This window comes from Ursus arctos, unplaced genomic scaffold, assembly GCF_023065955.2.
Source record: "Ursus arctos isolate Adak ecotype North America unplaced genomic scaffold, UrsArc2.0 scaffold_8, whole genome shotgun sequence".
Taxonomy (NCBI): Eukaryota; Metazoa; Chordata; class Mammalia; order Carnivora; family Ursidae; genus Ursus; species Ursus arctos.
The window spans coordinates 77,818,512-77,843,579 of record NW_026623100.1 but is presented as its reverse complement, the minus strand read 5'-3'; the positions used below and the strand labels follow the sequence as shown (position 1 = coordinate 77,843,579).

General features: G+C 48.2%; 1 protein-coding gene across 8 annotated transcripts in view; it reads left to right on the top strand.

Annotated features, from left to right (window-relative positions):
* Window positions 1-506: 506 nt before the first annotated feature.
* ATP6V1C2 (ATPase H+ transporting V1 subunit C2) overlaps window positions 507-25,068 on the top strand; it is a 50,851-nt gene continuing 26,289 nt past the window's right edge. For 7 of the 8 annotated variants that reach the window (XM_057309195.1, XM_026518869.4, XM_057309194.1 and 4 more), the window contains exons 1-3: window positions 507-593; window positions 1,780-1,934; window positions 4,063-4,130. In XM_057309195.1, the coding sequence (XP_057165178.1) occupies window positions 1,806-1,934; window positions 4,063-4,130 (197 nt within the window). In that variant the 5' untranslated portion in view covers window positions 507-593; window positions 1,780-1,805. Of the gene's footprint in view, window positions 594-1,779; window positions 1,935-4,062; window positions 4,131-22,819; window positions 23,456-25,068 lie in introns of those variants that run through there. The other variant, XM_057309193.1, reaches the window with a different exon arrangement.

The window sequence follows — 25,068 nt, the reverse complement described above, 5'->3', positions numbered from 1 at the left end:
AGGTGAGGTTGGCGCGTGGGACCGTGGAGAGTTTCCTTGGCAACCCCAGCAAGCTGACGCCCACACGGACAGGAAGGCTTGGTCCTCTGCCCAGGTGCGTTCCAAAAACATATGTGGACCTGTTGCGCTTCTTTCCACAGATCAGTCCTCTCGGCCCATGATTCCCGAACCCCCCTGCCGGCTCACCGCAGGCAGGGGTAGGGGGTGGAGAGCGAGGCGGCGGGCGCGGGGGCCGGGCGTCCCCGACCCGAGTACTTCGCCTAGCCCGCTCCTCCCGGTCGTTCCGGTCCCGTGCCTCTGCAACGTCGTGGGCTGGAGACCCGCCCTCCCCGCCGGATGCTCCCCAGAATCCCGCCGGCACCCACCCTCCGGACGCTCGGCGGCCACAGCCCGGCGAGGGGCCCCGGGCCGGCCACGGCGGGAGGCGGGCGGCCGAGTATGCAAATGCGCGAGGGGCGGACGGGGGCCGCCTCCCCGCTCGGGATAAAAGCTCGGGGCGGGGCGCCGCGGAGAAGCCGCTGCCTCCCGGGAGCCGGCCGTGCGCTCCGGCCCCGCGCCTTTCCGCTGCACGCCCGCGCGGCCACCGGCTCCCGGTAAGGACGCGCGCCGCGGGGTCAGGGACGCGGGGCGGCGGCGGGAGAGGCGCGAGCCGGGGGCCAGCGCGAGCCGCTCCGCGCCCCCGGGTCCCCGCTTCGCCTCGGCCGACGCGCGCCGTCCCGGGCCGCGTTTTCTCCGTGGGAACCAGGGAACCGGCGCCTCCGCGGCGCCCTCCCGGGGCCGGGCAGGTGGCATCTCCCCAGCTTCCGTGCGTGGGGCCCGTTTGTCCCCGGGCCATCAGCAGTCGAGAGCGGGAGGAACTGCGTTCGTAGTGCGCGGCATGAGGAGAGACTATGGAGTGAGATGGGAGTCAAAAAGACCAGCTTCCAGGACGGGTCTCTGGCTGTCACCCTGTTTTCCCCCCCAGCCGTCAGAGGCGCTTTGCGAGGCGCTGGGAAGGGAGGACCGGGCCGAGGGGAGGGGAGAGAGGTGTGGGTGTGTGCACGTTTGAATGAGCAGAACTAATCGCCTTTGGAAGCTGCAGACGGTGGGCAGAAACTGCCAGGCCCAGCGCGTTAGCCACCTCTGCAGAGTGGACACCTGCTCTTAGGAAAAACGACTTTAGTAGTCCTCCCACCACCTTTTTTTCTTCTTATTTGGGAAAAAGAGTTCTTCGAAGTCTGTTTTTAAGGCTAGCACCATTTTCAAGGTTGGTTGGTTCAGGTCTGGGGTTTGTCAGAGCGCCTGTTGTGAAATTGTGTCCTTGTCTCATTCCTGCCTTCACCCCATCCTGCATCCCGGGAAGTACATCCCTCCTTTCCCAGGAAAAAAGGAAACTATTTCAGAGGGCCTCACGCCTGGCTTGCTGTGTCCCCGCTCCCCCATTTGCATGCTGGTGTCAGGAGAGTGGGAAATCAAAGGAACAGAATCTGGCTCTTCCCAACCCTCTCCCCTAACCCTTAAAACCAGTCAGAACCACTCTAGAGGTGGCTTGAGAGTCTGGAGCCCAGAGGGCTTTCGGAGTTGAGATAAGAAACAGCACGTTGCTTTGTGCCTATGGTGTCCTTGGAACTAGAGAATCTGCATTGGAAGGTCGAAGGGGCAGAGAGTGGGAAAGGGTAAAAGCAACACATCCTGGAGAGGATTAATTCTGAGGGAAGGGAGTGGTAAAGGAGTAGTGGAGATACTTGACACTTGTCTCCTCCTGTTTCTGTTTGTGTATGTTGCTGTGGTCCTGGTCAGTAACTGGATAAGAGAAGGCGGGAAGCATGTCGGAGTTTTGGTTAATTTCTGCCCCTGGTGATCAGGAAAATTTACAGGCGCTGGAGAGGATGAACACCGTAACCTCCAAGTCCAACCTGTCTTACAACACCAAATTCTCGATTCCTGACTTCAAGGTAAAGTTCCTGGGGAGGAGGAAGGAGGTGATGGATTGGGGTGGGTGGGTGTCTTCTGGGAAGCCAAGGAGAAAAGAACAGGGCAAAGACAGCAGTGCTGAGGGTCAGCCCGGGGGTGAGGACGGACAGGGCAAGTCGGCGGTCTGGATGGGACTTCATGCCATAGCCCAAAGTTAGTGTGGTTCCTATGGACTTACAGACACAGGACAGAATGAGCAGGGAGAGATGGGCGTGGTGGGTGGCAGTGTCTTCAGAAAGTGGGAAGAGCGTTTTATACACCTGGGCCTTTGTGAGTTGTTGTAGGATTCCTCGTGTTTTGTCTTCAATGTCTAAGAAGACCAACAGTACAGTTTAAATGTGCAGGCTTGGAGAGCTTCAGCCTTGGTAGGACTCTTGACCTGGAGCAGGGTGGGAAATTCAGGATCCCTCTGGTTCTGGTGGGGAGGCAGGAAGGGAATTTAATGGTAAGTGGGCAGATGGCAGAAAGAGATATGACAGGAAGGAGATATGAGTTTCAGGGCTCTCGCAATGGAGAACAAAGTTAAAATGAAATACGAAAGAGGAGCAAGATATGCACCGTCTTTTTGCTTTAAAAGCATGGAATTTTTGCCACGCTTCCCAAGATTGCAAGCTTCTCAAAGGAAGAGGTGTGAGGCATTTTTCGATGACAGCTGTGCAAATGCATTGTGGGTACTGGAGGGACGGCCCCAACTGCCCAGAGGCAGCTCTTCTCGAAAACTGCCATATAATCTTCTTTCAAACCTCGGTCTGCCCCCCCTGCCCTAAGAGCTGCCCCATCAGCACCCTATTATTAGTTATTGGTGATGCCACTATATTTGCTAGTGTTTACTGAGCAGCATGTTGGGGGCCAGGCACTTTAAATGCACCATCTGGAATCTTCACAAAGTCCCAGGTTATAGATCAGGAAGGGTGGAGAAGGGAGACCAGGGGGCAGATCTGGTACGCGGCAGCACTGGTTTCTGAGCCCGTAGGCTGCTGCCTGTTTCAAACCTGCCCGGTTGTCTGGTGACCCCCCACTGTGAAGGTTGGGGAACTCAGCGTGCAGTCACCGCTGACGCTGTGTAGGGCAGTGTTAGACCGGAGGGAGCAAAGAGACCAGACAGGTCCCTCGCCAAAAGATGCTTCCCATCAGGTTCCTTAAAGAGAAGCAACGTCACTTACTAGAGATAACTGGGCCTCATCATTTCCTAATTACCTTTTTTAAAATATTTTTTAAAGTATTCTTTTATGAAAGTATACTTGACACACAGTGTTAATCTTGATTAGTTTTTAATGTCCGGTTGGTGGTTGGGGCCATGAAAACAAAGTCTTTCCTTCTGGTTCAGTGGCCTAGACCTTTAAATACAGTTTTGGACTCTGTAATAATTTCCCCATTAAGAAATGGATTGTTACAAGTAATCTGTAAAGAAAAGGACTTGCATGAATGATGAGGTGGGAGGGAGAGCTGGCCCTCTGTGCCAGCAAGACCATTGTTAGAAATAGCAAAGAAGAGCAGAGGCAGGGATTGGTTGGACATCTTGGAGAAGAAAGGCTTTAGAAATGGCAATTTTTAAAAAAGATTTTATTTATTTGAGAGAGAGAGAACACCAGCTGGGGGGGAGGGGCAGAGGGAAAGGGAGAGGCAGGCTCCTTGGCTGAGCTGGGAGCCCTGTGCGGGGCTCATCTCGGGACCCTAGAATCATGACCTGAGCCAAAGGCAGATGCTTAACCGACTGAGCCACCCAGGCGCCCCAGAAATGGCAACTTCTTTAACTTGCTTTCTGGTACATCTCCTCAGCTATCAAGATTAATCACATGACTGGCAGACCACCATTCTAAGAAGAAAATTAGCTGGGGTCTCACAATGACATAGTGGTCGCTCCTTCCTATGGCAGAAATATGACAGTTTACCCTGTTGGCAATAATAATAACAACAATAATAGCTAAAAATTTAAAAATATCCCCAATCCACTAATTCTCTGAACAGCCCTTCCCAGTTTCCAGTGTGGCCATTGACCAAGAATAACTAAAGCGAGATGGAAGTTACAGAACTCCCTGAATTGTTGAAAGTGACCTACACTTCTCTGCCGGAAAACGTGAGCCTCTAACTTTTTTACGATCTTTCTAGGTGGGGACCTTGGATTCCCTTGTGGGCCTCTCCGATGAGCTGGGGAAACTCGATACCTTTGCTGAAAGGTAAACTATTTCTTATTTACTGTATACAGGTGAGAATTTGACATTGTTGTCAAAGGACACAGTGCTCTTGCTTTGGCTGAACCCGTACTTGTCCAAACCTGGTCCTAGAAGGGACATGAGGGCACCAGGTCGACAGCAGCACATGGGGTCCCTGGAGTCGTTTTTTTTCTTTGTTTTTTGGGTTTTTTTTTTTTGTTGTTGGAGGCAGTGTTTTTTAGGGGCTGCCTTCAAAATGAAGAGGACTACGGCATAAGGTACTGACACTCTTAGAGGAAAATAATTGATGCCGTTTCCCCCCAGGCTTTTACATCTTAAAGTTCTCTGTTTGGACGCCTGGGTTGCGCAGTCAGTTAGGCGTCTACCTTCGGCTCAGGTCATGATCCCAGAGTGTTGGGATCGAGCCCCACATCCGGCTCCTTGCTCAGTGGGGAGCCTGCTTCTCCCTCTGCCTGCCTCTCCCCCTGCTTGTGTGCACCCTCTCTCTCTCACTCTTTGTCAAATAAAGTTCTCTGTTTGGTTTTTTGTGTTTGTAGTCATATAAACACATCGTAAAAGATTTGAAGGACAGACAGAAGGCTATCCAATGACAGGAAGTTTCCCTCTCCTCTGGTTCCCTCTTTCCTGTTTCCTTACTTCCCCTCTTTCGCGGCAACGTTATTGTAATTTCTAGGGGCACCTTCTGGAGACAGTCTGTACGTGTACCATCGAATATGAATATATTCTGAAAAGCAAATTTACACAAATGATAGCATATATCCTGTACCTTGCTTTTCTCACCTAATCACTTATCTTAGAGATAGTTTGGTGTCAGTCCATAACTGAGGTTTTCTGCTGGGCTGTATCGGCTTGAATAGAGGTGCCCTGATGTACAGTATATCCCACTAGATGGACATCTATCTATCTATCTTTCTTTCTTTTCTTTTCTTTTTCTTTCTTTTCTTTTCCTTTTCTTTCTTTCTTTCTTTCTTTCTTTCTTTCTTTCTTTCTTTCTTTCTTTCTTTCTGCTCTTACAAACAGTGCCGCAGTGATGGTCCTTTTTTCTACTTCTCTGTGCACACGTGACAGTGGGGTACCATTACAGTCGACCTGCTGGGCCAAAGAGTATTTGAATGTAAACTTGTACAGATATGCCCACATCACCTCTCCAAGGAATTATTCCCAGTCACATTCCCCCTAAAACTGTGTGCGTGAGGATAGTTTAAAGTCTTAAAGTCATTTATTTATTTTTTATTTGTTAACAAATCTGGTACATAATCACTAGAAAATACAGATGGATCTTAGAAAAGCATGAAAAAGAAAATACGAATGACCAGTAATTACATCATTCAGAGAACGTCAGTGGGATGTTACGTTGTATTTCTGGTAAATAGATCCAGGTTTTTCTACACATGCTATGTATGCGTGCATACACTGATGATGGTAACATTGTGTTGTACGTACTTTGTAACTTGTTTTTTCTCTTCATATCTTTTTTTTTCTTTAAGAACACTTCTTTATTTGAGAGAGAGGGAGAGTGGTCACATGAGCGGGGTAGGGGCAGAGGGAGAGGGAGAAAGAGAATCCCAAGCAGCCTCCATGCCCAGCATTCAGGAAAAGCAGCAATAGATGAGGTCCCAAGAAATCTTCAAACACCCAAAGTTAGACACAGCACTTACTTCACAGTGAAAATGCAGATTTTCAGGCCCCACCTCAGACACACTGGATCAGAAATTCTGGAGGTGGAGTCCAGTAATCTGGTTTTTTTCATGGGTGGGGGAGAGGTAGAGAGAGAATCTTAAGCAGGCTCTATGCCCATCGTGGAGCCCAACTCGGGGCTCGATCTCACGACCCTGAGATCATGACCTGAGCTGAAATCAAGAGTCAGATGCTCGCTCAATCGACTGAGCCACTCAGGCGCCCCCCCCTTCATATCTTATACTTTGGATCTCACCGTTGACTATTCTAGTATCGTGTTATACCGCAGGGATTTGCCATATAATTTGTTTATTTGGGTGTTTTAAAATAATAACCCCTACTTTTGGTGCAACTGAAAATGTCTTGTTTAACAAAACGTTCTCACTGGATTGAAACGGAACGCAGATGGGATAGATGAGGAAAACGGTCCCGGCGGGCCAGGTCATGACCAGGACACAGACCCAGGGCTGACTGCTTGATCTCGCTGCCTCCATAGAGGGTTTCCGATTCTTAGGGTGTGTGGATGTGGCTGTTTTTTCTTTTGAGTGCAGCGGTGATATGACGTGTCACTGCCCTTTTCACACATTTTCATAGGAGTCCCTGTGATCACACATGAGGATTCTTAATCTGCAGATTGGTGTTATGAGCTAGAAATTAGGTTTTCTCGGTTCTGTTGCTGTTCACCTATCCCTTCCCTGAGAATGAAAGGAATGCTCTGTTAGTAACGTTTTGCTACACGTGGGGTGTCGCTCGAACCACAGAAAGGCAGTCCTGGTCACCCACCACGTGGTCGGCGGCGCACCCACCGTCTTTGAAAAAGAAAACTAACCTTTGGCTTTCTTATCTGTAAAATGGGATAATAGTGAACATCTCGGTGCTTTTGCAGAAGAAGGTAGGGGAGTAAAATCATGTTAGGTCAAGTATTATCACATCCTAGGACACACGCTATGAAAAATTAACATCTGAGAAAAAGTGGCTTGAGCCCTAAATATCACCTCCTTTCTTAGGCTGTTCTGCTCCACGGGGAGTTGGGTCTGACGGCCGCTATGGAGGCCAGCCCACTGCCCTAGGCTGGAGATTGCTTTCGGTTTTCTCAGCAGCCCGCACACACCACAGCATGAGGCCATGCAGTGAGGAGCAGCAATATTGCCTTAAGAAGTGTTTCCAGGCCTACTGGCAGAAATGACTGGTCAGCATTTTATCTCCTCAGACTTTTCTAGTCCCTTCTGGATCTTTCTTTGGTACCAATTGTCCGTCCTGGTGCAGGTCCTGGAGCCTGTTTCTTATTCCCCAAAGCCGCCTCCGGCTCTGAAATTCTGTGATCCTGGGTTATTTCCACCTTCATCTTTCCTTTTTGTTTTGCCTTGTTTTTATTCGTGTTCTGTTCCGTCCCTAGTGGTTGCACAGTTCGCTTGCCCTCGTGACACAGCGTGTGTTTAAGAAATAAAATGAGAATGTGTGAGCAGGCAGGGTTAAGACTACCATTGTGGGACAGAACCAATACAGATTGAGGTGTTTTCGAAAACCAGGGCTAGGTGTGGTGAGAATGGCAGTCGCTGTGGGTATATATTCTCAGGAGCCTTCCCACGGTGGGAAGGGGGGGAAGGAAAATGGTGTGATCTGGGCACCCCTTATTTCTAGCGTGTATCTAGTTCAGGAGCCGGGGTGCTTCGTCTTAGGAGTTCCTGCTGGAGCTTAGAGTAAACTAATGGGATGACTAACCCGTGGGCTTCAGGTCGTTGAAATGCCCTGCCTGATTCTTTAAAAGGGGACTCGAGTTGTTAGATAAATAAATGCTAGCCGGCTGTGTCGCCCAGGCAGCGCAAACCTGTCGGCGCTGCTTCTGGCCAGGAGAACAGAGGAGGGACAAGAGTTTTCAAGGTGTATTGTTTCCCTATCCTTTTATTATTTATTTACTCGGGGCACTAGAGTGTTTTTCCATGTAGCTGGAAGGCAGGTTTTGCTTTCTGCCTTTTTTTTTTTTTTATTTCCCCGTGCTGCCTCTGTTAATTCACCGGATTATTTACCCTGTAATTCATGAACATTTGAGAAACCACATGATTTTATCTTGGGAAAAAAACACCCTCCCTCCCTCCCCCCGCCCCCCACCATTATCAGTGTTTGAGCTCTTCCCAGTGTCTTCTCTTCCTTTGCGATGCGGGTTGAAATATTACATTTCACAGGTGCTTCGGCACTCAGATACACCCCGTGGGTTCCTGGGGTACACGCGTGACTGTCTCTCGGCCCTGAGTATGGTGCCTGGCTTGTGGAGGAGCTGGTGGCTCTTCTTGACGGGCGTGGTTCCATGAAGTTGATGGAGGGTTAGCTCAGAGACGTGGATCACAGATTATATATCTGCGTGCGGATGTCTGCTTAATGATGCGGATTGTAGGGAGTGGGTTTTTCCAAGGGCCTTCCAAAGAGAAGCAAAATAGAACTTAAAAAATTGCCCTAGCTGAGTGACATTTCTTCAGTTCATTAGACAAATTATCAGTTGAATGCCTCTTAATGCTGCCTACCTTTCTAAACTCCTTAAAACTGCTTGACAGTCCCACTGTAGGTGTTCACTGTTCTGCTCTTAATGACCGTTTCCAACCTCCAACCTCCCCCGCCCTGTGAACCACCATTGACACCTGCTTACCACGCTCAGCTCCCCCAGACTCTCCTCCCACCCCCTGCTTTCAGACCCGCTGATCTCCCCTGTGGGGGTTCACTCCTCCTTCGCAGCACTCACCACAGTGCACTCGTGCATTTTCTGGTGGGATCATCTGCTTAAATATCAGCCTTCCAGCTGGACTGTAAGATCCCTGAGGTAGTCCCGGCACACTTAAATCCCTTGCACCTGTAACGTTGTACGCCCTCTTAAACCAGCTGAATGCATGAATGGAAGAAAGAATCCTGAACTGTTAGAGCTGCATAGACCCTTAGAGATCGAATCTAACCCCTTCATGTTCCAGATGAGGAAACAAACATGCCCAGAGAGACGCTCTTAGAAAGAGCTGGATGGGCTCAGGGAGGCAGAGGAGGAATAGAGCCTTGACCCAGATTCACCAAATCAATCATTGTGAGGACTTTTTTCAATACAGACATTTTAAACTGCCTTACTCATGTCTTATTCATCGCTCAGATAATCAACGTGGACATTTTACAAAGTATTTGTAAATATTTAAAAATTTAAATACTATAACAATCAAATGGTATACAAAGGTAAAAAAAGAAATAGAAAGTTCCAGTGTACCCCAGGTGCTCTCCCCATAGGCAATCCTTACGAGGGTTTTGTGTGGTTCCTTCTTTGGTAAAACAAAACAAAAACTACACATACATTCACGCTCCAGCCCTAATATTTACAAACCTTGAAAGATAACCTTATTGTGAGGTTATCTACTAAGCACAGATTTTTTTTTTTTAATTTAGATATATCCCAAGCCTTTAGGACAGAACCTGTCACGGGGTTGGTGCAAAGACCCTATTGATAATTCATTTGAGATTATACTGAAATTAGGGGGGATTAACATCCTTACCATTTTGTGAGTATTTCCATGAGCACAGTGTATCTTTCAGTTGGCTTAATTCTTGTTTCTCTGGAAGAGAGCTTTCATGTTTCATTCAGCAAAGGTCCTGCACAGTTCTCATTGACTCTTTTCCCCCCAATTTTATTTTTTATGTAGTTGCTGTTAGAAATGAGATCTTTTCTTTAAATGTTTACTGTTTATAAATAGGGATTTTCATGTCTTAATTTTATGACCCACAAACTTAACTGAATTTCCTTATTGAAGCCAAGGTGAGAGGCCAGAGAGTGACTCCAGAGTCCAGAGTTATGGGGTTAGGGTTAGACAGAGTCTGGCTCCAGAGTCCTCATTTTTAACCACAATATTAAGAATGGTCTGTCGTGTGACAGCACAAAATTAGAAAGACATATTAGTATAAGAATGATGATGCCTTTGTAAAAAGAATTTGGAAGTTTTACTCTGTTCTCCCTCATCTCCGCATTGTTCACAGGCCGTCCACTAGCCACAGGGGGCCTTTGAGCACTTGAGAGGTTGCTAGTTGGAAATGAGATGTGCAAAGTGTGAACAGATTTCAAAGACTTAGTACCAAAAAAAAAAATAAAAATAAAAAAAATAAAAGGAAATCCTAATACCTGTTGAAACAATGTTTTGGATATTGGGTTACATAAAACATATAATTTAAATTAATTTCACTGTTATTTTTTTTAATGTGGTTACTAGAAATTTTTAAATGACACGTGGCTCAGTTATATTTCTATTAGACAGCATTGGGCTAGAACTCTAGACAGAGCTTCTCAAACACACAGATGAATGTCTGGGGATCTTGATAAAATGCGGATTCTGACTCAGTGGGTGTGGGCTGAGCCTGGGACTCTGCATTTCTTACAAGCTCCGCAGTTAGACTATGCTGCTGGTCTGCAGACCACACTTGGCATGCCACCTCCAGACGACTTAAATCAGTGGCTGTTCAGCTGCAGTGTGCCTCAGAATCATCTGGAAGATTTGTTAAGATGTAGATTATTGGAGGGGCGCGTGGGAGGCTCAGTCAGTTAAGCGTCTGACTCTTGTTTTCAGCTCAGGTCACAATCTCAGGGTCGTGAGATTGAGACCCGCGTTCGGCCCCACGCTGGGCATAGAGCCTGCTTAAGATTCTCTCTCTGCCTCTCTCCCCCATAAAACAGATTACTGGACTGCACCTCCAGATTTTCTGATTCAGTAGGTCTGAGGTGGGGCCTGAAAATCTGCATTTTCACTGTGAAGCAAGTGCTGTTTCTTTCTTTGGGTGTTTGAAGATTTCTTGGGACCTCATCTACTGTTGCTTTTCCGCGGGTGTCCCGTGGGTGCCTGGGATGGGGGCATTCTCTTGTTCTCCTTATCTAGAGCTCACACATGTTTATAGGAACAACATTTATAATGATTTTCATATCTGCTGTATCCATGCTTTCATACGTGATGCAATGTCCGCTCGTGCTGGAGGCGTGAAGGCTATGCCAGTTGTAACTCCATTGGGGGTGGTCACTTGATGGTGTGTGTGCCTCTGTTTGTCTCATTTTCTGTCTTGAGTTCCACACACCCTGTTCTGGCGAGTGCCTTTCGCCGATCCCTCGCTGTGCCAGGCACTGTATTAGGCGCGTCTCATTGCTCTCTTTCCTCACAAAATCTTTTGCCAGTTCCTGTGAACGGGGTGAATATCTGCTCGTTATAGAGGAGAACACTGATGTTCACCCAGCGAAGCTGCTTGTGCAAAGTCCCGTAGCTGATGAGTGTGTCAGGCCTTCACCTGGTCCACCTGCTCCTCTCCCCGCCTCAGCCAGAGGCCTGGGCAGATGGCAGTTCACTTCCCCGCGCCTGCCCTGCCTTCACCCCTTCCTTCAGGCCCTGTTGGGACACTCTCTGCTTTGCCTGAGGTGACTCAGGCCCTGACAGTCCCCTTCCCCCCACCACCCAGCTCTCTCACTCTCACCAAACCAGAAGTCCGGCCAGCAGGGAAGGAATGTCGGCTGGCTGCTTTAAATGCGGCAGGCCTGGGGTCAGGGGCAGCCTGAGGCAACATTGTGAAATCCACAGAATAATCCTTCGGAGGCTAAATTTAGTATAAGGCTCTTACTTCCATCTTAGATCTTGACCAGCTCCTGGGACCCATGGCTCCACTCTTGTCCAGACCTCAGCCCAGCCACGTTCCTTCGCTCAGCCCTCTGTCGGCTCTTCACACCTCAACTACATGGCAGCCGCTTAGACTTTTCTTGTTCTCAAGAGCTTAAGGGGCAGCTTTAAATGGTCCTTTTCTGGAGTTGGCTTCATGTCCCAAGTGAATATCCTTCTCAGCAGACAGAGGATGTATATAGCGTCTCCTCTGTGGGGCCCTTCCCATCTCAGTCGAAGGCTCGTGGGCCCACACACCTGCCGCTCAGCCATTCTGCTCCTTCCAGGCCGACGGTCCACTTGTGACTCCAGGAGGGACGGAGCCTTCCAGATTTGGCTCATATCCATCCACTTCTCAGCATGTCCAGTGCCACACCTTCACGCAAGCCACCTTTCCCCCTTTCCTGTCTTCCTCCAACAAACTCCTCCCCGCCAGCCCTGCTCCTCACTCAGCCACTCTCCCCCTGGCAGCCGGAGTCGTGGTCTTCAAAACACCCCGTCACATGACTTTGGTGCTTGAAACCTTTCTGTGGCTTTCCGGTGCCTTCAGTATAGAATCCATGCTCTTGAGCCTGCCTTCCAGATCCCTAACGAGTCGGGCCCTCGGGCCCTCCTTCACAACCCCCCCCAACCCTGCCTCCATCCTGCTGTGGGTCACGCTCGACCTTCTCTTGACCCAGAAGGCCCCCCACCCTTTCAGGGCAGGTTCCTTCTTGTCATTCACATCTCAGGTTAAATGTCACCTCCTTGAGAGGCCTTCTCCAGACTAGCTGTCAGCTTAGTCCTGCCACGTCACCCTGTTTTGATACTTGCATTCCATATGCCACTATTTAATACTTCCCCTGTTTGTCTTTACCTATTTCCTGTAGAATATAAGCCCCAAGAAAGCAGGTTCTGGAACAGCGCCTGACTCAGAGTGGGAGCTGAATAAATATGTACTGAGTACGCGTCCCTCATCTGCCCCATCAGGAGGTCATGGGCCTCCTCTTTCAGCCCATGTGATCCCCTGGGAACTTAAAAAAAAAAACTCCAGGTCCTTGGGCACCACCCCTTAGGGATTCTGCTTGCATGCATCTGGGGTGGGGTCCCAGAACCTGAATTTTATTTTATTTATTTTTTTATTATTATTAACATATAATGTCTTTGTTTCAGGGGTACAGGTCTGTGATTCAACACAATACACAGCGCTCCCCACAACACGTACCCTCCCCAGTGTCCATCACCCAGGCACCCCATCTCCCTACCCTTATTTTATTTTCTAAGGATTTTATTTATTGATTTATTTGAAAGAGAGAGAGAGCACAGGGCGGGGGGTGCAGAGGGAGAGAGAAACTCAAGCAGTCTGTGCTGAGCACGGAGCCTGAGGCAGGGCTCCATCTCATGACCCTGAGATCATGACCTTGAGCTGAAATGAGGAGTCACATGCTTAACCGCCTGAGCCACCCAGGCGCCCCTCAGAACCTGCATTTTTGCGGGCTCAGGGTGATTCTGAGGCAGGCAGGCTGGAGATTTGAGGAATACTGCTACTGTTCAGTAAGGTCTTCACGAGCCATGACCCCGTTTAATTTCAGCGCGCTTCAAGGAAGTCCATCTCCAGGCCGGGGACTCTAAATGTATATTAAAAAGTTTAGAATAAAATCTTTTTTTTCCAAACGGGTAATACATTCACATGCATCCAAGATAAAAACAATGAGAAATCTCCCTTACACCGCCTGCCCCCCCTTCTGACCCTTTCCTGGCCCCTGCTTAAGAAAACCAGTGTTACAAGTTGCTTGGATACCTTTTCTGTGCTTCCTAATGCAAACCCAAGAACATTTCAGTGTATATTTTTCTCTCTCCCCTTTTTAAACACAAAGCAGTAATCCACACGTGCTGTTTTGTATCTTGCTTATTTCTCGCTTTGCAGTATACCTGGGAGATTGTTCCTGTTGGTTCGTAAAGAGGGGCCCCTCTCTGAGCTCGCTAGCATTCCACACGGGGAGGCACCACAGTGGATGAAGCAGCCCCAGACGTGGACACTGGCTTGTTTACGTTCACGGGGAAGGGAGCTGTTACCCACAGTGCTGCAGCGTATCCTCTGGCCCCCTGTACCAGTACTTTGCATGGAAGGGTGTGCGGGGTATCCGCAGGATGAATGCTCAGAAGCAAACTGCTGAGCCCGAGGGTCATATGCTTTTGTAATTTTGATGGGTGTTGCCAGATGCCTCTGCATTGACCATTTTGCATTTCCACCCGCAACGAAGAAGAGTCCTCATTTCCCTAAACCTTTCTCATAAAATGTGTTGTCAAATGTTGGGTTTATGAGCTCGATAGTTCAGAAATGCTACCTGGGTATAGTAGCTTTTTTTTTTTTTTTCTTAATGGCTCTATTTAGACATACAGGACAAGCAATAGATAGCAAGTTTTCGAAGTGTACAATTTGATGAGTTTTGAAATACACACATCAGTGAAACCATCACCACAGTCAAGATAATGAACATATCCCTTCCCCCCAAAAGGTTCTTTGTGCCCCTTGGTAATCAGTTTCTTTCTCACAGCTGCTTCAACACTGTTATGCTTTCTGTCACTATAAGACTAGAACATTTATAGAAATAGAATGATAAAGTATATACCCTTTTTTTGGTCTGGGTTTTCCATTCCACATCATTATTTGAGATTTATCCGTGTATTGTGTGTCCTATTAACGGTCATTTTTTACTGCTGAGTAGTATTCTGTTTTATGGGTGAACCCAAATTTATCCATTCACCTGTTGGGGGACATTTAGATGCCTTCCAATTTGGGACATTCATTCATTCATTCATTCATTTATTTTAGAAAGAGAAAGAGCGTGTGTAGGAGCGGGGGAGGGGCAGAAGGAGAGGGAGAGCGAGAATCTCAAGTAGACTCCCCGCTGAGCATGGAGCCTGTTGTGGGGCTCGATCTCACGACCCTGAGAGCATGACTTGAGCCAAAATCAAGAGTCAGACGCTCAACCAACTGTGACAGCCAGGCACCCCAGTTTTGGACTGTTAAAAAGAAAGGTGTTAGGAATATTCATGTGTACAATCTTTGTATTGACATGTTTTAATTCCTCTTAGGTAAACACCTACCCATGAGGCAGCTAGGGTCCTGGGCACACAGAGTATGGGCACACATCCCCTTTGGCCCTCAAATCTTTGGATTGCTTCCTGACCCCATGGGATAGATGTGGCTTGGAGGAAGGCCCCATTGGGACCTTCTGAGGCATGGGGTCCCATGGGGTCCCAGCACCTGGCCCCCTTCCCATGGGCTGAGCTTGCTGCTTCAGTGGCATTGAATACTTGGTATTTTGTAGACACAGGGCATACTGAGTTGTTGTTGTTGTTGTTGTTTAGGAAATGGCCATTCTTTGGAAAGTTCACATTCTGGAAGATGGGGTAAATGAGTAAAGAGAGCATTTCAATCCTGTGTGACGCATGAACAAAACAAAAATGGCCGAGGACCGCCTGGGCTCTGAGGAGCACTGATCTGACACCTGCTTCACGTCGTAGGCACTAGTCCCGCCAGGCAGCATTTGCTGGGCGTCTGGGGATTTTCCAAGAACCACTGGGTTTTGTTTTGTTTTTGTTTTTGCTGGAGCTGGTGGTAGTACAATTAATTTTTCAGAGGTCTGTTGTTTTGATGGAGTCCCCAGATAAGGAAACCAACCCTTTTGACGGTGTAATAAGTGGTGTGGTGGAGGGGAGTTTCTAGTAAGCCCCACGAGGGGTGGCAGCTATGGTCAGTTTGTTCACTACTGCCTGGTATTTAATGGACACAATGTTTTTTATTGAGTGCAGGAAGCAACATGTATTGGGCGGGGGTGTTACCCAACACTCTGTTGTATTTGTTAGGGGTGACTTGCCACAAGGAGGGGCGCTTGGGCTGTTACAAACGGTGAGTAGCATACAGGTGGCTCAGGGTATCCCAGGTGCCTCCAGAAGGCTGGTGCGGGAAGGGCAGTGGTGGGTGGGTGGAGAAGGAGGAGGCCGGACAGGCAGATGTGTTCCTTGTAAACTTCGCCAAGGAGCTGGAGCGCCAGTATTTGGACTTCTCGGGAAACCGCTGACGTAGTATAAACACAATGGCATGCTAAGCTGTGTAGTTTTAGAGATTTGTCTGATTGCCCTGGGCCGGGTGGACAGGAGGGGGCCAGATTAGGAGAGGCAAGACAAGCAGAGAGGAGGAGGCTTTGGAAGGAAACATGGAGAAAGATGGTGCAACCTGCCTAGGACAGTGACCCAGGGCAGGGCTCGGACAGATCCATGGTAACTATAAAATCTAGCGGTGATGGAAAAGAAGGGAGCAGAGCCAAGGAACTTTGGAGAAGGTGATGACATCCGGTGTGAAGGGCCGAATCTGTCCTTGACATTCTCCTCCAGGGTGGGTCTTCACCTTCAAAGCCAAGAGAAAGGCAGGGGCATGTTTTTAAAAATTAAGGTATAATTCACTCTCTGTAATAGTCACTCCTTTGATATGCAGTAGTCGTTGGTCTCCAGTATATTTACAAAGTAAGTAACCATCACCACCGTCTGATTCCGCAACATGGTCATCATCTCAGAAGGAAACCCTATGCCTGTCAGTCGCCTGTCAGTCGCAACCCACTCCCTCCTCCACCCCCCAGCCGCACCCCTATCCCTCCATTCCCCCAACCCCTGGTCATTGGCCACTTAGTCTATGGATTTGCCTGTTGTGGGCTTTTCATGCAAATAGAAAGCCTGGCTATTTTCAGATAAACCAAGAGGGGAAGCACCTTGCCTGCAGCTTTGCCCTGAAATGTGTGTTGACAAGGCCCTAGAAGGTGATTGACTGTGGGACGAATCCCGTAGGGTTGGCTGGCGAGTCTCCACAGAGGCCCGTCACCTGTGCAGCGTTGAGAAGATGTTCGCCTCAGCAGTCTGTTGCTTTCTTCTTATTTTTTTTTAATTTGAGAGAGAGAGTGAGAGAGGGAGGGAGAGAGCACAAGCCAGGGGGAGAGGCAAAGGGAGAAACAGACTCCCCATTCCGTGGGGAGCCGGACACGGGGCTCCATCCCAGGACCTTGAGATCATGGCCTGAGCCGAAGGCAGATGCCTAACTGACTGGGCCACCCAAGCGCCCCTGCTTTCTTCTCATTAAAAAAAAAAAACAAAACAAAACTCTTAGTGCAAAAAGAGAAAGGGATTTAAATGAGGAGAGATTTAAAAAAATGTTATTAAATTCCATGTATGACTTTAAAATTGAGGTCTTGTTTTTGCCCCGGTCTGCTTCCGAAGGGCTGTGTGACCTCGAGTAGGTCTCCACCTGTCCTGGTCTCTAAAGGCCCTTCCACCCGCGACCCCACACGATGATGCTGGGTAAGTGCTTTATATTCTAGTCACCCTTCCCAGGCATGGCTCTAATGTCAAGGACTTTTAATAGTGGGAGGGCTTCTTTCATTTTATTTCTGGTAATAAAACTCTTACTTCGTTCTCTTCTAGTAATACCCTGACTGATACCCTCATGTAAATCTTTACCTGCGTTTTTGGCCGTGCTCTATTGCTGTGCTTCCGCAAGTGGAATGACTGGTTCAAAGGATACACGCGTAGTTCAGGCTGTTTGTACAAATCGCTAAGTGGTTTTCCAGTGAGGTTGCGAGGCATTGCTGTTTCATCACACCCCTGTCAACGTAGTGCCCTTAAAACCTTCTGCTGGCTTAGCTGGCTAAATGCAAATGATGTGGTGGTTTTAATGTGTATTTCCTGGCTCCCCAGCAAGAGGAAGCATATTTCCAGGGGCTCCCCAGGCATTTGTTGTTCTGTGTTTGTGATTTGCCTGCTTTGGCCTCGCCCGTCCATCCCCTGGGGTGGCTGCAGGGCGCACAGGTCTGGGGGCGCTCTTCACATCGTGTGCCCTGGGCCCAGCTCGGTGTGAGTGGGGCCCCTGCAGTTGGGCATGGTGCCCAGGCTGCTCGATGGCTTGACTTTCCTGGAAAATGCTCAAAACTGAAACAAATTCCAGTCTCCCTTCTAATCCAGGTGCTCAGAGGACTGGCCCATTACCCCTAAAAGCCTGTGGGACCCCAGAGCATTTCAGTAACACGTAAGAACCAGGGGCCTTCCTTGTCCCTAGCCCCCGAGGGGGTAAATTTTGAAGAGGGGCTTTTGAAGAGGACCCCAAATTACCAGCCGAGGTGTGGGTGAATCAGGCTGCATAACGCCAAGTTGGCCAAAGCAAATGCTGTTTTCAGGGACGGGCGATTTTGCTAAATGGCTTTACACACAGTTACACAGAGGGGATCCCGCTAAAGATAGAAATATCAGTCCATCATTGCAACTTCCAGCTTCTAAAAAGCAAGGCCAGAATTCAAAGCATGGTACCTCTGTGGCCAGAGCCCTCCAGAGCCATCCAGAGAGGGGAACGTTCTCAGAGGCCTCACTGGGCCTTTATTTTTATTAAAAGAAAGTCACAGAATGGCAGTCCAGTCACGTGTTCCTGATGCCTGCTGCAAGGCATGTTGATTTCTTTGTCCTTTGAGGAGGAAGCAGAGACAAAGGAGCGGGGTGAGGTGCCCAGGGGTTCAGTGAGTCACCAGCCGTGTGGAAGCTTCTGGGCCTCACTTCTCAGGGCTCCCGTGTGGCCGCAGAGGAAGGCTGGGCTGGTCAGAGGCCCTCCATCTGGGGGGTGTGCTTGCGGTTTTGGTTAGCCAGAGAGGGAGACCTTGGCCGCTGCATGCCGTGCTGAGAGCGGTTGGTGGGTGGACAGAGGCTTGCGCCAGGGGCGGGGCCCGGGGATGGGACCAGTTAATGTCAAGGTTCCCAGCAGGGATCTTGGGCAAGGGTCTTGGTCTCTCTGAACCTCAGCTTCCTGAGCTCACTGTGGCGTCGCTTGGTTTGTCATCGGTTTATAGATACATGTGTACATATGTGCACGAAGTGCCCGCGGACGAGGCCAGCTCACTAGGTAAAAGCTATTGTTACTCTTGCTTCCAGACCCCGTGGAAACTCCCTCTGCCCCTCCCAGCCACCTGTGGGCCCTCTCCTCCCCTGCACGGAGTCACTTCTGAAAACCAGACCAACATCGGTCAGCTTTGGCCTGAAAAACCCGGGGAAGCGGGGGAGCCCTATGTTTCCCTTCCCGTGGATGCCCTGGGGCCTGGGAACATGACAGCCACCCTCCCCTCACGGAGAACTGGGTGTGCGAGACTCAGCCCTTCTTCCCACAAGGCAAGGGGGTAGAGCAGGTGGGGGCAGACCTCCCGCCGAGGTGGCGTGCCCTGATGATAACTGGGTCCGCAGGGGTGCTCTGGAGGGAGGAAACACATGAAGCTCTGCTGCGCATGGTGGCCATGGGGCCACCCTTCAGGAAGAATGTCCTCTGTGCTTGGGGCCCTGGGACAGGGGCACTCCGCTCAGTGGAGACGAGCCCTCTACTGTGGGTCCCTGTCGCACTGTGCACTCTCTCTCTCTCTCTCTCTCTCTCTCGCCGTCTGGCGTCCCAAGGGCCTGGGGAAATGGCGCCCTTGGAGCCCAGGGTCTGAAAATCAGCAGGGCTGTGAGGTGCCCCATAATGTTCTCAGAAAGAAAGAACAGAGCATTTTCACTGCACACCTGGCCACAGGCAGCCCTTCTTCCCTGACCCCTCATCCCCCAGGTGCCTAGCATCTGGATTCGGCCTGCCCAGTTCCCTACCTGCCCTGCCCCACACCTGGGCGGTGCCCTCCTCTTTCTCACTTTCTCCCCTTGGCTCCCCACTTGACTGAAAGAAACCGTAACCAGCTGCGCCCCGGTAGCATGCTCCTGACTTACTGCTTTATGTACTTACTGCTCTGTTTTATTTGCAACGCCATTCTTCTTTTTTTATTACTAATTATTACTAATTACTAATACATGCTGGTAATTTTAAAATCCAAATCCCCCTCTCTGCAAATCTATTCCCCAAAGAAAACCATTTCAACAATAATAGTGCCAATCTTTCTAGACTTTTCCATGCATAATATGAGTGTGTACTTTTATGTCTTTTGGTTTTGTTTTTACAAAAATGTGACTATAACTACAGGTCCTACTTAGATTTTCTTTTCTCCCTTTACTCCAAGAGATACAACCTTCCATGGCCATCCATAAGAGACCTTCCTCATTCTTTTTTGGAGGCTTCTTGGTGCTCCATTGTTATCACCTGGGTCCCTTGTTGATAACCACAGAGATGGCTTCCTGTCTTTTGCGGATATGCACCATGCCATAGCACACATCTTTGGGTAGATGGTTTTGCGCACAGGAGCAAGGAATAGCAGAAGAATCAATTCCTAGAAGTGAAATTGCTGGGCAAAAATATCTTGTGTTAAAAGCTCTTTTTTTTTTTTTAATGATTTTTTATTATATTATGTTAGTCACCATACAGTACATCCCCGGTTTCCGATGTAAGGCTCGATGATTCATTAGTTGCGTATAACACCCAGGGCACCATGCAATACGTGCCCTCCTTACTACCCATCACCAGCCCATCCCATTCCCCCACCCCCCTCCCCTCTGAGGCCCTCAGTTTGTTTCTCATAGTCCATAGTCTCTCATGCTTCATTCCCCCTTCTGATTACCCCCCCTTTCTTTATCCCTTTCTTCCCCTACCGATCATCCTAGTTCTTATATGTTCCATAGATGAGAGAAATCATATGATAGTTGTCTTTCTCTGCTTGACTTATTTCACTTAGCATGCTAAGTGTTAAAAGCTTTTGAGAGTTGCTCTGAAAATACTCTCTAGTAACTAGGCTGTAACGAGTAACGAGTAACCTCCTATCAACAGGGCATTGGTGTTCCTGTTTTCCAGTTGAAATCATAAAGCTTTGTAATATGCCAATCTGATAAGTGAAAAATATTTCACAGCGAGTGAGTTTGAGCTTTTATCCTAAATGTTTATGAGGCATTTGTTGTTACCCTTCCAAGCATTTTACCAGTCTCCCCCCGCCCAGCATTAGTGCTGGTTAGTGATTTGAGCATTTCATCATATGCTTGTTAATCTTTTCTTTCTTTTCTTCAGAGAAATGTCTGTTTAAGCCCTTTGCCCATTTTTCAGTGGAGTTGTTTGTTTTTATGTCATTGAGTTTTAGGAGTTCTCTATATATGCTGGATATTAATCTCTTATCAGGTATATAACTAACAAACATTTGCTCCCATTCTGTGGGATGCCTTTGTATTCTGCTGATATTTTTGATGCACAAAATTCTAAGTTTTCATCAAGTCCAGTTTCTTTTCTTCCTTGCCTGTGCTTTTGGTGTCATATCCAAGAAATCATTGCCTAATCCAGTATCACGAAGCTTTGACCCTACGTTTTATTCTATAGTTTTATAGTTTTAGGTTTTTCATTTAGGTCTTTGATCTATTTTGAGTCAATTTTTATATATGGTGTGAGGCTGGGGTCCCACTTCATTCTTTTATGTGTGGATATCCAGCTTTTCCAGCATCATGTGTTGAAACAGCTGTCCTTTCCCCATTGAATGGCATTGGCAGCTTTGTCAAAAATCACTTGATGGTGTATGTGAGGGTTTATTTCTGGGACCTCTATTCTGTATTTTCTGTATACAGTATTTTCATTACTGTAGATTTATAATAAGTTTTGAAATTAGGAAGTGTGACTCTGTTGGCTTTGTTCTTCTTTTTTCAATATTCTCCTGCCCCTTTCTCTCTCTCCTCCTTTTGGGTCTCCCACGATGCATATATTGGTGCATTTGCTGTGTCCCACAGGTCCCTTAGGCTCTATTCACTTTTCTTCAATCTTTTCTCTTTCTGTACCTCAGACTTGATAATTTCCATGTCCTGTCTTCAAGTTTGCTGAGTCTTTCTACTCAAAGCTGCCTTGGAATACCTCTAGTGAATTTTTCATTTCAGTTATTGTACTTTTCGGCTCCAGAATTTTTTTTTTTTGGTATTATTTCAAGGCTTTTTCTTTATAGATATTTCCAGTTGTTCATAGTTTATTTTCTTTCTTTTTTTTTTAAAGATTTTATTTATTTATTTGACATAGAGACAGCCAGTGAGAGAGGGAACACAGGCAGGGGAGTGGGAGAGGAAGAAGCAGGCTCCCAGCAGAGGAGCCTGATGTGGGGCTTGATCCCAGGACTCTGGTATCACGCCCTGAGCTGAAGGCAGACGCTTAAGGAGTGAGCCACCCAGGCGCCCCCATAGTTTATTTTCTTAACTTTCTCCTCATTTTCTCTTAGTTCTTTGAGCATCTTTAAAGGAGTCGTTTTAAAGTCTTTGGTAGGTCTGCCATCATCTCTTTTTCAGAGACATTTTCTGTTCATTTATTTCTTTCCTCTGAATGGGCCATACTCTCCTGTTTCTTTGCTTTGTGATTTTTTTTATTGAACACTGGACCTTTGAATCTAATAATGTTGTAATTCTAGAAATCTTCTCCTCCTCCTTCTCTGGGTTTGCTGGGTTTTTTGTTATTAGTTTTGCTTATTATTATTATTACTTTAAATTGTTGTAGGCTGTCTCCGTGCCAAGGATCAGCCTGAGGTATAAACTTCCAGTCTCCTCTGGTCTTTTCTGAGCCCTTCCATGGAATTGACCACTCATTTTCTGATGTTCCCCATATGCACAGTTGTTTTTGAATGTTAATCTCCATGTCTGGCTCCCAAAATGGGAAAAAGAAAAATGAAGGGGGGAGAAAGACATAGGCTCTTTAAGTCCCTTGGAAGTCAGTATAGCTGAAGAGGGGGGAACTTGTGGCAGTAGGGGGAGTTGTAACAACACTGACCACCCACCTCTTTGTACCTCTGTGATCAGAAGCAGCAGTCAGAACACAGATCCCCAGTATCTCGAGGACAGGATCCTTTGTGCCCACGTTGGCTCCTACAGACTGTGTGCACGTTGGTGCAAGAACACACACTGCCTCCCATGTGGCTGAGGGGAGGCTCAGGGGTCACTGCTACTGTGCTAAAAGCTGACATCGGCCCAAATTAACCACAGTTCATGGTTCAAGCCTTCCCCCTGGAATTTGCAAGCCTTCAGTAGAGTCCAGAGTTCCTCTAGTTACATCAGCGAGACAGACACTGATGTACCCAAGACCCCAGTCAAGACTACAGTGTTTGAGGTTTGCTTTTTTAATTACAAATACGATTTGTACATCCTCCCTTACGGATTAGTATACGTACTCATCGAGTGCTTTAGAGGGAAGTGCCGAGTGTAATTTAAACTAGTGTTGGAAGAGCATGGACTTTGGAATCCTGTAGATTTGGGATCAGTTTCTGCTTTGACACTTGTCACCCTGCACAGGGTGACTTTCAGCCATGTAAGTCTTCACGTTTTCACCTTTCAAAGGGGGATGTTACCCAGCTCAAAGCACTGTCTCAAGAATTGAGTTCCTGAGATACTTAAGAAGCCCTTTCAAGTCAGTATTTTTTTTTTTAAAAGGAACAATACCAGCAGAAAAACTAGCAAAGGAGCGCACGAACATGCTATTCACAGGAAAAGAAAACAGACCGTTTACAGAGTCAGTGAACCTGTGAAAAGATGTCCAGCCTCAGTGACGATCAAAGAGACGCAACTCAGAGCAACAACGCGATGGGACTTTTCAGCTACCAGATCGGCAGAGGTTAAACGTTCGTGACACCCGGCGCTGGCGACGGTTTAGGGAAGCGGGCACTCTTACCCGGCGTTGGTGGGCGTGTATGCCCGCGTGTATTTGGAGAGTTGCTCGGCCTGCTTGCTAAAATTATCGGTGTTTATACCCTTTATCCCACTAGTTATTCTTTAACAACTTATTCTGCCTACACAAGTGGACAAAATACGTGTATCATTGCAACACCCTATCACGGGGGAAGCAACCCACGTGTCCTCGAGCCGGGAAGTACTTACGATGCAGCCACGCAGCAAAGTACCGCGCGATAGATCCCCGGAACCAGGAAGCTCTCTTCAGGGAAGTGTGTTCACAGTGAACCGGAGAGTCACAAAAGTAAACGTCACGTGGCCTCTTAGGTTCCTTCTGATGAGAGAAATGTTCGGACTCAGTAAGGCCACAATCTGCTGATGACTGTCCTTAGTAGGGAGGTGAGCTTTCCAGCAGTTAAACTTCATCAGACCGTGTTATTCTGAGGTGCCCCGCGGTGGGGTACCCGCCTGAGGGCAGGTGGGCGGCCATCTTGTTGGGGTTACAAGCTCCATCGGGGCCAGAATCGGGAGCAGCGAAAAGTTGTCAACAAAATGGTGGGTGAGTTCTGTTTTGCAGTTGACTAGGAAGCAAGCATGTGTGGCACGTAGGCACTGGGGAGTGCCAGAATTCATTTATTCACTCCACAGACATTTCCAGAGCTGTGCGTCAGGCCTTGTGGTAGGGGTGAGAGTTACTACTGCCTTCAGGTAAACAGCCCTGCAGAGGCTATGGAGGTAGCCACTTGCGTGCACCCCCAGAACAGCGATAAAGGGGAATTGTTGACAGCATTAGAATAGAAGCTTCCTGAAAGCAGGGACTTTGTTTAGTTCCCAGCACGGTGAACAGTGCTGGGCACCCAGTTGCTTAGTATATGGAATTTGCTGAATGAATGAGCTAACACATGAATAAATGAATTTAGTGAGTCGGGGTCTTGACAGCTACCAGAAGACACATTCAGATTAGGAGAATTTGAGGAGAGTCTGTTTATAAAGGGATAAACGGTCGCATGTGGGCTGTAGGTGACCCATGAGGGTTGGTGTACAAACCCAGGCAGATGGAGAAGCACTGTCCCAACCCCCGGGCTGGAAGGGAAGCAAGGGGAGAGGTTCTTGGGACTGTGAGGGAACCTCTCCAGTCTCGCGCCGAATCTCTGCATGAGCCAGAGGCGAGGGCCAGATGCGGTCCACCAGGCTGCCCAGAGCACATCTGGTGCTTGCCACGAGCTCTGTGCGCCCGGAGCTACACAGGCATTGCATCAGACTCCACGGATAACCCCGTGAGACGAGCGGGACCATCCCCATTTTATGGTTGAGGAAACAATGAGATTAGTTGGGTAACTAGTAGAATAATTAGAATTTGTTATAATTAGTACGGTGCAGAGCTACGAGTCTAAGAAATGCCAACACATTTGTAGAGATTTAAGTCCAGGATGGGTCTCAGTGACTGTGGGCGGCAGCGTGGCCTAGTGGCTGAGAGCCTCGGAGTCCTCAGATGGACCGGGTTGAGGGTTAACTTACTTCTCTGGGCCTCATCTGTAAAATGGGATAATACTCGCCTTCAGGAATGTTTGTGAGGGTTATGAGGTAATGATTACAGATATTTCGTACCTGGTAGACGCCACTAAGTGGGAGGTGTTATCAAAAGAAAACTTCAACTCACATACGCTGTGGACATGTTAATAAGGCTTTGGAAATATGCCAGAATGCAAAGTGCTTGTTTTCTCTTGGGCAGAGGAGTATGGTTTTCATTTTTTGGATATTTTTCAGATTTTGACCATGAATACATATTACTCTGATGGGGAAACAAGTTCCTTCCTCTCTCCCTTCCTCCTTCCCTTCCCTTTCCCTCTGTCCCTTCCTCCCTCCTTCCCCCTTCCTTCTCTTCCTTCCTCCCTCTTCCTTTCATCATTCTCTCCCTTCCCTCCCCCATCCCTTCCTCCCTCCCCCACTTCCCCCCTTTCCCCTTCCTTCCTCCCCCTTCCCTCTGTCCCTTCCTCCCTCCCCCCCCAGTC